The following is a 12,012-nucleotide window of genomic DNA, read 5'->3' on the forward strand; positions in this document are numbered from 1 at the left end:
AGCATGGGGCTCGGGAAGTAGCTCTGGCTCTGCCACTGACCCAGCAACAGGTCAGTCACTTTGCCTCCTGTGCCTCGGTCTTCACACCTGTTGAATGGGGGCCGTGCAACACCCACATTGGAAAGATGCTGTGAGCACGGAGGCAGTGAGAGACCCTCTAGCAAATAACCTGACCTCGTGGTCACTGGGCGTGGGAGGAGGGCTGTCCTCTTATGCTGTCGGGGGCAGCCCGGTGTGGCTGCCAGCAGCCCGGTGGGGTGGGGTGGCAGCCGGCTTCACCACCCATTGTGTGGGCCACACAGTGTGGGCCACACAGTTGGGCGTCAGCTCTGACACTAGGCCGCCGGGCACCTTCCGGCCTGGTCCTGGGAACAAAACTAGTTGGAGCTGAGCAGGGAAACCAAGTGGCTCTGAGGTCAGAGAACAAGCGTCTCGTCCCTACCCGCTGGACCAGAGCGAGCAAGTCAGGACCCGGTGCCAAGGCTATAGGGAGGTCCCATTGGGCAGGGGGATCTTATAGCCACTCCTGAGGAGCACCAGGCAGGCCCCCAGCCCCAGGGCCCCCGCCAGGAGCACCGCGCCCAGGGCCTTGAGGAAGGAAGTCCTAGTCCGGGTGAAGGAGCTGGGCGCCATGATGCCGAGCAGGGCCGTGCTGACCGTGAGCGTGTACAGGATGGAGACGCCCGTGTTGAGTGCGACGATTTTGCCGAACTTGGCAAATGGGGCGATGATGCAGAAGAAGAGGGGCACCGTGGCGATGACCGTGGTGAGAGCGCTGGAGACGATGGCCACTCCCACGTGCCGCACGGCCTCCAGCGTCCGCCACTGGCGCTGCGAGTGGGCGTCCTGGGGGTGGGGGGGAGTGGAAACTGAGGCCAGGGGACCTGACAGAACAGCGGGATCCCACCCTGCCCAGGCCTCGGGATGGGGGCTCGGACCCTGGCTAAACATGGAACCTCTGCCCAAGGCTAGCCCTGCCCCGGGAGGCCCCCAATTCTGCCTCCATCAATGGGATAATTATAGCACCTACTTCACAGGGTTGGTGTGAAGATTAAATGGTTCCCCTGCAGTAGCAGACAGCACACAGTGGGGGTGTGTTAAATGTTGCTATGACGACCAGGATGCTTTTGATCTTCCTGGTAGGCTCTTGTAAATGGGAGCCCTGATTGGAACTGATTTCCTTCTTTTGACCAAAAACAGCTAAATGTATAAATAATTTAATTTACATATTTATGAATGTTTTCACACCAATATAATTCCAAATTTAAAAAACCCCCAAATTTTATAAGACCCAGAGCTGGTTTTGGCCTTGAGTCATGGGCACGTCCTCACTAAGCCACAGAGGGCCAGTGGGCCAGTTGGCGGCGTCGGGGCCACGAATGAAGGGCCCAGCCCTGTTTCCCAGGCTGGAGAATGAGATCCAGACTCAGAGAGCCAAGAAGGGCCCTTGGACATCGCCTGGCCCAACCCCTCATGCTCACTTAGGGAGACGGAAGCTGGGGGAGTGGACCCTCCCAGGGCCCATGGCACTGCTTTGGTGGAGCTGCCTCGGGACCTGAGGCCGCCCAGGAGATCAGCCCCGAAAACCGCAGCTCCTAGAACACATCGTGGTTGGGGTTTGGGCATTGGGGGTGTCCAACTGTCCTTGGGGGTCCCTCAGCTGCACTGCGGTGGAAGGAAATTCACTGGGATGGGCAGAGCAGGCAAGGCACTCACCTCAGCTTGGTGAGGGGGCAGGTTCTCTCCAGCCAGCAGGTAGCCCTCGACCAGATGGACGCAGTAATCCACGGAGGAGCCAACGAGGATGGACAGGGAGATGGCTTCCACGGCGCCCATCTCCCAGCCACTCCAGTACATGATGGTCACCACGAGGCAGACGATGCCTGCAGGGGGCAGGGGAGGGCAGGGAGGCAGCTCAGACCTGGCCCCACCCACACAGTCTTGGAGGGATGCTGGGCAAATCAGAGGGCCCCTGGGGAATGGGGTAAAGTTTGGAGTAGAGCCCCCACCTCTGGTGGCAGGAAGGACAGGGCCAGAGAGAACTGGGGGATAGGGGCAGGTACAGCAACACGTCACTGGACAGCAAGCTATACTCAGCAATATCTGGCTCACCTCAGGGAGCAAAGACTTGTGGGGCATGAATGACTGCCATCCAGACAGCACTGAGCAAAGGGGCATTTTGCTGGGGGTGGGGTGGGGTGGGGTGGTCAGGAAGCCTTCACCGAGGAGATGGGTCAGTTAAGGTTTGAGAGACACCTGCTGACGGGAGGCCGCCAGCAGGACCCCTGCCCGTTGCAGGACTCCGGCCCTCGACCACATACCCAAGATACTCGCAGCAGGAGCAGCACGTGGGTGGTGAACACGGCCACTGCAGCCACGCAGATGAGCAAGGAGAGGGCCAGGCCGTACAGGGCGCTCTGCACCCCTGCAAGATGAGGGGAGAGAGTCCTCAGCTGGGCTGTGTGGGAGGGGTGCCACTACCTCCCCTCACCCCCACGGTTCAGAGATCACTGAGGTCGCAAAGATGGGCACAGTCACAGCTAGCTGTACCACTGGGTCCTCAGCTGGGCTGTGTGGGAGGGGTGCCCACTACCTCCCCTCACCCCCACGGTTCAGAGATCTCTGAGGTCACAAAGATGGGCACAGTCACAGCTAGCTGTACCACTCTGAGAAAGCCACTTGACTTCTCTGAGCCTCCGTTTCTTCACCTGTAAAATGAGGCGATAACAGGACCTACCCCAAAAGTCCTATTTGGAGTTTAAAAAGATAACACAGGTCAGGTCCTCAGCACAGGGCCTGGCACCGAGAAGGGCTCCTAGTGACTTTGAGCTGCCATAATGGTCATTACTGTTTCTTTTCAGGTGGCCAAATTCAGGATCAGAGAATGTGGCCAGATGCCCCCGAGCAGAAGGGGACCCAAATGCCAGCACTGCTTGATGTTCCCAGCTACTGGGTCATTCCGGTTTCTCCATGGCTCTTGTCCAGGATTGAGAAGATGACAATGTGGTTCAGACAGGCCGCGCCAGGCCCTTCCTGCCCTGGTCACCTCCCCGTCCCCCGCTGCCACCCCGCTGCCACTGTCTGCCCCACTGGGACCCCCGGGGTGAGGGGCCGGGCTGCTGCTCACCTATGATCTCCATGAAGATCTGCTTCCAGTGCTCGCAGGTCTGGAAGCCTCGGCGCAGGGCCGAGCCCTCTGGGAACGTGTGTAGCTGCTGCTGCAGGAAGCTCTCCCAGCGCAGATAGTCCGAGTAGGTCTGGAAGGAGGACTTGCCCTTGTACGTGGTCTGTGGGGGACATGAGCCAGTGAGGCGGGCAGGTGGCTGTGGCCTACTCGCCCTTCCCAGGCTGTGGCTGGTTTCTTCCGGGACAGATGCAGCCATCCTTGGCCACCTGCAAACGGAGTGTGGTATGTGTGGGGGAGGTGAAGGGTGAGCCAGGCTAAGACGACCTCCCAACAGCCTCTGGGGTAAGCACATGTGATTCTTATAGAGGTAGCAAGTTCCAAAGTCCCTGTCCCTTCCTAACAGAACCATCTTCAACTCCCAGAGACCCCCACACTCTCATGTCCCACCCTCTCTGCACGTGCTGTTCCCTCTGCCTGCAAGCCAGCTCCCACTCATCCTTCAAGGCTTGCTAAGGTTCTGCCTCTTCCAGGAAGCCTTCCTTGATAGCCCAAGATGGGTATCCTCTGGGCTCTGCAAGAAGCGTACTGAGAGAAACCTATTAACTTTTCGGGTGGCCAAATGCAGGATCAGACAATGTGGCCAGATGCCCCTGAGCAGGAGGGGATCCAAACTCTGGCCTGTGAATCAGTTTCTTGTGTCTGCCCAACAACCCGCCCATCTCCTGGCTGGACTGTGGGTCCAGGAAGGAATGGCATGTCTGGGTCACGGTGGCCAGCTAGAAGAGCTCTTCAGGGAATGGTGACGAGACAGGCACTCATTGTGTCCTGGAATTTCCGTGTATGTGGCCCAATCCTGCTCTCCCTGAGCACAAACCGGTCACAATGCATCTGCGTGTACGTGTGGGTCTGCGTGTTGGTGGGGGCCGGCTTGGAGGTGACATCCTGCGGAGGAGTCTGAGCAGGGGCTCCCTCCTCTCTGCAACTGTCTGTGGCTTCAGCTTTAAAAGAGAAGGAAATCCCGTCACATGCTACAACATGGATGGACCTGGAGGACATTATGCTCAGTGAAATGAGCCAGACGCAAAGAGACAAACACTGTATGATTCCCCTTATATGAGGCACCTAGAGTTGTCGAATTCCGAGACAGAAAGGAGAATGGTGGCTACCGGGGCTGGGGGAGGGCAATGGGGACTTAGTGTTCAGTGCGCACAGTTTCGGTTTGGGAAGATGAAAAGTTAAGAGATGGATGGTGGTGACGGCTACACAACGATGTGAATGTACTTATTACTGATCTATATACTTCAAAAATGGTTAAGATAGTCAATTTATCATGTATATTTTACCTCAATTAAAAAAAAAAACATTCTGGGCTTGGAACTGGTGTCTGCATTAGCCTGGGGCTCCTTCGGGCTGGGAGGGTCTCTGTACCCTTTTTTGTTGGTGGCTGGAGGTCTGGTTGCCTGTGCAGCGTGTGGCACACATGGCGGGAAGGAAAGCAGGGCTGGGGGCCGGCAAACAGAATCAGCTCCCGCTTATACCCTGGTCCTCGTTTCTCTCATTCTCCGACGCCCTCACGTGACCTCGTTGCTGCTTCTCAATGGCTGTCAGAGGGAAGGCGGGGATCTGCGACCCTGTTCCTCAGAGGCGGAACTTGAGGCCAGATGGGACAACTGATTTGCTCAAGGACACAGCACACCAGGTCAGAGCAGGACTGGACCCTGGGTCTCAGCACGGAGGCAGCAGGGGCAGACGTGGCCAACCTCACAGAGCGAAGTGCCAGGGCCGTGAGGCCTGCAGATGCCCAGGTCAGGCGTGTGCGTATGTGTGCCAAGGTGGGGCCCTGGTAGTGTCAAGGTGAGAGAGGAAGACACCAGGTGTGGGATGGCCGGTCCCCTGGCTTTAAAACCCAGCTGGTGGGGGGCTCAGCATCGGGGTCTATGGTCTACTTCCTGGCCCCCCAGTGGCAAAGAGGAGCATCCTGTACTTTCACAAGCAACACCACAGCCTGACCCTGCAGCCCAGAGGCTGCAAAACGACACGGACCCGGGGCTGGTGGGGACGGAAAGTGGTGGGAGCTGGCTGGCAGCCCGCATGGGACAAAGGCAGAGCTCTGCATCAGATGGCTGGCTTAACTCTTGATGCTGATACTCACTAACCATGTGACCTTAGACAACCAGTTTCACCTTTCTGGGCTTTGTATCCACCTCTGAAGAGCAACCCCACCAATCTGGGACGAGGACTAGGGATCAGAGGTGACACGCATGAGGCACTCTGCACTGTGCCTGTCAAGACCACCAGGGGCTCACCGACTCGAAGGCCATGGAGATCCACTGCACTCGGCCCTCCTTGACACCCACAGCCCCATGTGACAGCTGCCCTGGGAGCAGGTTGGGCTCAGGCAGCTCCTTGCACTCAGGGTGTAACATCTGCAGGAAGGAGGAGATGCTGTAGCCTGCAGGGAGGAGGAGAGAGGTGGGTCGGAGTGGGGCCTGGGCCTTCCCCGCCCCACCCCACCGTGCACATGTACTCACCCGTCTGAGTGTGGGAGGCACATGCCCTCCCCACAACCTGCCAGGTGTAAACCAATGTCACCCCAACACATTTAATAAAATTAACAAAAAGTATGTGTAACCATCGGCAATGTCATTGGGAACCGACAACATCTATCTGCCATCAGGGTGTAGAATGATGTCTTGTGCCCTCAGGGAGAGCCTTGGTATGACATCACCCCGGTCACCTGCGGGCCAGCACCTGCTCCCAACTTTGGAAAAGCTACTCCTGCAGGTGTGCTTATACACACTGCACGCGTCCTTACACACGGGTACCTCTGGGCCAATGCACATTCACGCACGAGCCCACTCTCTTGAAGACATGCGAACGTTCACGTACTCCCTGCCCTGGTGTGGACATTCAAGCAGACATGTGTCTGTAGATACCCATATGCCAGGCATGAGTGTCCTTGGGGCTGTCCACCCTTGGACCCCAATGCCCCCGGTCCCTCCTCCCTCTGAGGAACTAGACCCCACACACACCTGAGGGCAGGCACTGGGCCCCGCCTGGCTTCACCAGCTCCGAGTTCCTGGCGATGGCCTTGCAGAGGCGACACAGGTGCCCAATTTCTTTGAAGAGGTCAAAGCTGCTGTCATAGACGACGCTGCCCTTTCCCAAGGAGACACAAGCCGGCGTAGACCATTCAGTGAGTCGGGAACTCAGTCCTGGGTCCTGCCCGAGGTGGAACCTCCGGCAGCTCCCTGCTGCCATTGCTGCCATCACGCTGGAACCCTGCATGTCACCCTTGGTCCCCACCTAAGCCTGCCCTGCCTGCCCCAGTCGTACCTTCTGCTCCCTCACTGCCCACCCCGCCCAGGCCCCCTTAATCTCGCCTCCTTGGATTAACTCACAACATTCTCACCTGAGCTTCCTGCCTTCTCCTCTCCCTCTGCGCAGCCAAGTCCTACCTGTTCTCCAGTGTCCGCCTAGTCACTTCCTGGCCTCCCATCCCTCCCCTCAACACCTTTGGGCTACCGGTCTGGTCTTGAAAAATCTCCCACTCCACCTGGCTCCCAACTGCTTCGCATCTGATCCTGGACTCCCAGCCGGACCGACTTCTCCAGGCTGGAGTTCGGTGCCCACGTCCAGTCCTTCCTACCACACGCTCAGCACCCACTACGTGCCAGGCACCCATCACACACCCGGTCATGGCTCCATCAGATCCTCTCCCTTCAAACACTTGAGCCCAGCGTAGGATACAAACACGTACAGCGAGGAGACCACGCAGGGAGGGGGTACCACAGCTGAGGCACACTGCGAGGGCCCCCTGCAGCAGGAAGGGCAGGTGGTTTTACACACCCGTGTGTTCACTTCCATTCCAGCCCCCAGTGGTGAGGGGTAGGCAGCTCAGGCCCCCAGATGTACTCAGATTTACGGGTGATTCTAAAAGCTCAACCCTGTTCAACCCTCAAGAGAAATGATACCCAGGGGCCTGTGGGGGTCCTGTCAGGCCTGGTGAAAGCATGTGGGGGCCTGGGAAGGTGGCCCCCGGGCTGGTAGTTGTTTGCAAGCGTGCTTAGTCGGCCCTTTGGCTCTGCTCAAAGTGGGCCCACGTACCGGGTCTCCAATGACATGGTTGTCCACCTGCCGCGTGCGGTTGATGCCGACAATGCCGAAGACCACGAAGACCATGGCCCCCGTGTCCACCAGCGGCCGCACCGCCGGCTTCCCGCAGCCTGTGTTCACGCAGGGGTTGAAGCCAAAGGTGGCCGAGAGGCGGGCCCTGGGCCCTGCAGGGGGAGTCACAGTTGTACCGGGGGTGGGCCCCCCAGGCCCCGCCACAACCTCCCCGCACGTACCTTTCTCGTTGGGCACGAAGAAGAAGCCTTTGGTTGGCCCGTCGGGGCTGGAGCTGAGCAGGCAGCCAGGAGGTGCCACGCACACGCGCCCGTGGAAGGGTGGCTTGTGGGACTGTGCAAAGTACAGTTTCCTGCGGAGGCAAGGAAGGCCGGGACTGAGGCCAGGAAGGCCAGGGGGATCCTGGGGGGTGAGGCAAGTGTGGCCATATTCAGGGGACAGATCGGGACTCCACCAGCACAGGGGTTTGGTCTCTGGTTGGGGGCTGGGGTTTGGAGGCTCATTTTAGTCCAGGGCCACGGAAAGGGCCTGCTCAAGGCCCCTCCCCTAAATGCGTCTGTCTCCCCACCTGTGGCATGAGGGTTGGAGGAGACCAGCAGTTTCCAAACTGCCCTCCAGGGGGTGAAAGAATTCACGGAGGGGCCCCAAGGCCAGCCTTGGGGGATCCTGTTTCAGAAGCATCTCGCTGCTATCCACTCCCCACCACCCACCCTCCCAGCCCCACCTCAACCTGAACAGTTGTAGAGACTCGAGTGTCTGTTTGAAGAAAGGCTGCTACGTTCAGCTTGCTCACCACTAATAGAGCTCAAGGCTCCTTCTAGAGTGTTCTAAGATCATCCAGGAAACCGGACCCCAGTCACTGCTGTGTATGTGCAGAGCGAGCCCAGCCCTGGGCTCAGTTTGGGGAAAGCAGAGGGACCCCCGCAACCTTGAGCCAAGGTAGGCCAGGCTAAAAGGGCTAAGTGAGCCCATCTTGGTCATCCCCCTGTCTCCATGCCACACCCCTCTGCCCCAAGCGGAGGTCAGCCTCATGTGGGTGCTAGATGTCCTGAAGGCAGGCCGCGTCAGAGACCATAGCTCCATGTGTCTCCAGTGTGGGGCCCCCACTGCTGTTCCGTAGACCATGGCAGCCTGGCTCTTTCTGTCAGAGCTTGTATCGAAATTTGTAATGACGCTGTGCTTCGCTTGTTAGCTGCTGTCTCCTGCTAGTCGCCCCAAGGGCAGCAGCACATCTGTCTTGTTTACCACTGTATGCCCAGCACTGGCACCATGCTGGCACACAGTCGGTGCTCAATGTTTGCGAAATGAATGAACAGAAGAGAGAGAAGATCCTCGGCTACCATGGCCTCGGCGGATGAGTGAATGGAGGGCCCTGGCCAGTATCAGGGGACAAAACGGGAAGAGACGGCCCCGGCTGGCCCAGAGAGCCCCTGAGGCACAGAGTACAGTATTTTTTTGGAGCCCTTACATCATGCCAGGCACTAGGCAGGGCCTGAGCACACCATAGGGTAGGTAAACACAACCATGTCTCTTGTCACCTTACAGTCTGAGGGGAGGGACATTAAATATTTTCTGAATTAATTATATACATTGAGAGTGGACAAGAGCCTTGGAGAGGAAGGGCAGAGTGCACTCATTCATTCATTCAGCAAGTGTTTACAGAGCACCCACTATGTGTCAGACACTGTGCCAGGTGCTTGGGACACAGTGTGGAATAATAGTCACAGTGCTCACTGCGGGATGTGTCCGTGTTCCTGAGGGAAGACAGGTAATGAGCCAGTAGGTCAGTACGATTCCAGGTGTGGACGGGGCCAGAAAGAGAGCAATGAGGTGACGCAGGAAGAGACCTGGAGCGGGTATTTTAAATGGGGGCGGGAGCTCTGTCAGGCAAAGCCTTTCCCAGGAGGAGGCGGCTGGGCAGAGACCCGAATCGTGAGAAGTCAACCACACGAGGAGCTGGGAAGGGGCATTCCAGGCAGAGGGAACAGCAAATGCAGAGGCTCTGCTATCCGAACTGCTTGGCATGCTGAGGGACAGTGAGGTGGCCACTGTCACCCAGAGAGAGTGGCAGATCATGGACCAGCATCTTTGCCAATGTTCCCCACTCCCCTGTCCTGGGCAGAGAAATATCTGAACAGAAGTGTGGAAGTGGACACGGGTTTCTTAAAGGTGCCTGCTGGCCTCAAGGGAGCGGGGGAGAGAGGGAGGGAAGGGCAGCCGTGCTGTTGCAAACGGGCTTATCTGCAAGGCTCTGTTACCGGGTGTGCTGCTGCTCCTTGGCGGCCACGTAGAAGTTGAAGTCAAACTTCCAGCCCCGCTTGGTATCGCAGGCCAAGGTCGTCACCATCCATTTGCGGGAGGGGCTCGCCGCCTGGAGCAGCCCTACTGTAGACATACAAGCGGTCAGCTTCTTGGTGAAGTTACCAAAAGGCGCTCTATATACCTAAGCAGTGGATCGACAGAGACAAGACACGTGACTCTGGGAGGCTGCTTTGGCCTGGGCCCGGCCTCAGGCTCTATCCCCTCCCTCCTCAGCGTGTCCCACCCTGTCATAGCCCCCAGATTGAGGGATAGAGCTCTGGGCAGAGGCTCAGGAGGCCTGGGTTTGAGTTGGAAGGTCAGGCAAAATCCTTCCCTCCCTCTCTGAGCCTCAGTCTTTCCTTCAACTGAACGTCTCATCCATGCCAGGCCCCAAGCTGGGCAATGAAGATATAGCAGTAAGCAAGCCGGGCTGCCAATTACAAGGGCTTCAGATTCCTTTAAGGGCTATGAACGAAACAATCAGGATGATAAGACACAGGATAAATGGGCAGGGGAAGAGGAGGGCAAACTGAGAGGGACGCTTAGGACAAGGCTCTATGGGGAGGTGACATTTATGCTGAGACCCGAATGAGGAGTCAGCACGCATTAGGCTGGAAGGAAAGCTTTCTAGGCACTGGGGATAGCAATTGAAAGGCTCAAAGTCAGGAAACGCCTCAAACTCCTCATGTAAGTGTCACCCTGGAGGGTATAACATGTTAAAGAAACAAACGATTCCTGCGAGGGAAAAACTGGAAGCCTGTATTGGCCCTCAGAGGCTCTTTTCTGGGGTGCTGAAACAGCTGCTAAGAACAACAATCTAACTCATGGCTACCATTTTTTGAGCATTTACTGTTCCAGATGTTATGGAACACACAGGCCTTCCATCATGCACCTCCAACCCCGGCTGGTGCTTCTTATATCCCCATTTCACAGACGAGGAAACTGAGGCTCAGAGAGATTAAGTAATTTGCCCAAAGACACACAGATTATAAACAGCAGAGCCAGAACTCGAACCCAGGTCTGGCTGACTCAGAAGCCCATGCTCTCATCACCACTCTGCAGGTCCCGCCACAGCCCTGGCTAATGGCAGGAAAGGGTCCTCATCTGTCTGCAGCAGCTCCAGCCTCACAGACCCGGCCTCCCCCTCCCTAACTGGCCACCAGTGTGGCATTGAGGGCCCTCTCCCCTGGTAGTGGCAGCTCGCTTCTCAACAGCCCGGGCTCACCTGGAAGGAGGGTACTTCCCCGTCCCCAGGGGACACTAGCTGCCAAGGAGCAGGCGGGCTGGCGTTGAGGGAGAACCTGTAGATAGCCAGGTGGCCTTTATTCTTCACCTTGGAGATGTACACGGTGCCTGGAGAGTCTGTGGGGACAAACGAGGGATGGATGGGGTGGCCAGTCACCTCAACTGGCTTCCCCTGACCTTGGAGCAGTCTACTCTCTGCTGAGTGGGGAGCTGAGCCCTGCCTGACCTTGGTAGTGGGGGACGCCAGGATGGAGTGGTGGCATGGGCGGTGGGGAAAACAGTCATCACCAGGGTGGGGTGGCTGCATGGGTGGTGAGGGAAGCAGTGGTCACCAGGATGGTGTGGCGGCATGGCTAGCAGAGAACATGATGACAGCTGCCAGTTTCCGGTGGCAGCACGGGAGGAGGGTGTGACAGCAATGGTGGAAGTCACAGTGAAGATGTGTTGGCATGGACTAGGCAGTGGCAGTGGTGCCAAAGATGGGAGCACAATATGAACAGTGGGGCTGGTGCTGGTAGTGGCAATGGTGGGCACAGATGGGGTGACAGTGGTCATACAGAACTGCCCTATACGTGTCCCAGCGCCCCACCTCTGATGGAGGCCTCAGTATTTAGGAGCCTTGTCCTCTCCCACTCAGGATGCCTTTAGTGCATAGGGCAGGTTCATGGGGCACCACAGGCTGGGCTGGAGCGGTGGCAGGAGGGGAGCCCACAGTTCCGGCTGGGGAGAGCTTGTGGGACAGGACCCTGAGTTCACCCCGCACCTAACTCCTCCACAGTGACCCAGAGCACAGGCTCTGGTTCTCACAAGAGAATTTAATCTGCTCTCCTCACAGGGCTCCTGACACCCCCTCCCTAGCCAGGTCGCAGTCCCCACCTACCCTGTGGTGTGGCCTCAAGCCGGCTGGCCCAAGAGACCCCTGAGCCTCGCTTCCTCTTCTCCAGGGACGTCCGGACGTTGTTCTGCAGGCTGTGGGGCTTCTCCTGGAACAGACCTACCCCCCGGGCCACGTCAGGGACACCAAGGCCACCCTGGCTGGGGCCGGCAGGGGAAGGCAGAGGCTGGGATTGGTGACAACCCCAGGGGCATAGTCCCCAGGGCCCTCAGTTTGGGAGAGGGGATGTCAGGTGTCTGAAAGAAATTAAATGGAACTGAAAAAACCATCAAATACTGAATTTACAGGAATCTTAAAGCAAGAAAAAGGCACCTGC

At 57.8% G+C, this 12,012-nt stretch overlaps 1 protein-coding gene across 1 annotated transcript in view; it reads right to left on the minus strand.

Moving 5' to 3' along the window:
- Nucleotides 1-483: 483 nt before the first annotated feature.
- Nucleotides 484-12,012, minus strand: part of DISP3 (dispatched RND transporter family member 3) — a 43,838-nt gene continuing 32,309 nt past the window's right edge. Inside the window, exons 11-21 of the mRNA XM_006914358.2 lie at nt 11,682-11,795; nt 10,782-10,918; nt 9,514-9,698; nt 7,477-7,607; nt 7,235-7,407; nt 6,160-6,286; nt 5,434-5,579; nt 3,128-3,287; nt 2,315-2,425; nt 1,717-1,883; nt 484-846 (exon numbers count right to left, since the gene is read on the minus strand). Of these exons, the coding sequence (XP_006914420.1) occupies nt 484-846; nt 1,717-1,883; nt 2,315-2,425; nt 3,128-3,287; nt 5,434-5,579; nt 6,160-6,286; nt 7,235-7,407; nt 7,477-7,607; nt 9,514-9,698; nt 10,782-10,918; nt 11,682-11,795 (1,814 nt within the window). The remainder of the gene's footprint in view (nt 847-1,716; nt 1,884-2,314; nt 2,426-3,127; nt 3,288-5,433; nt 5,580-6,159; nt 6,287-7,234; nt 7,408-7,476; nt 7,608-9,513; nt 9,699-10,781; nt 10,919-11,681; nt 11,796-12,012) is intronic.

This window comes from Pteropus alecto, unplaced genomic scaffold, assembly GCF_000325575.1.
Source record: "Pteropus alecto unplaced genomic scaffold, ASM32557v1 scaffold125, whole genome shotgun sequence".
In the NCBI taxonomy this organism is placed as follows: domain Eukaryota; kingdom Metazoa; phylum Chordata; class Mammalia; order Chiroptera; family Pteropodidae; genus Pteropus; species Pteropus alecto.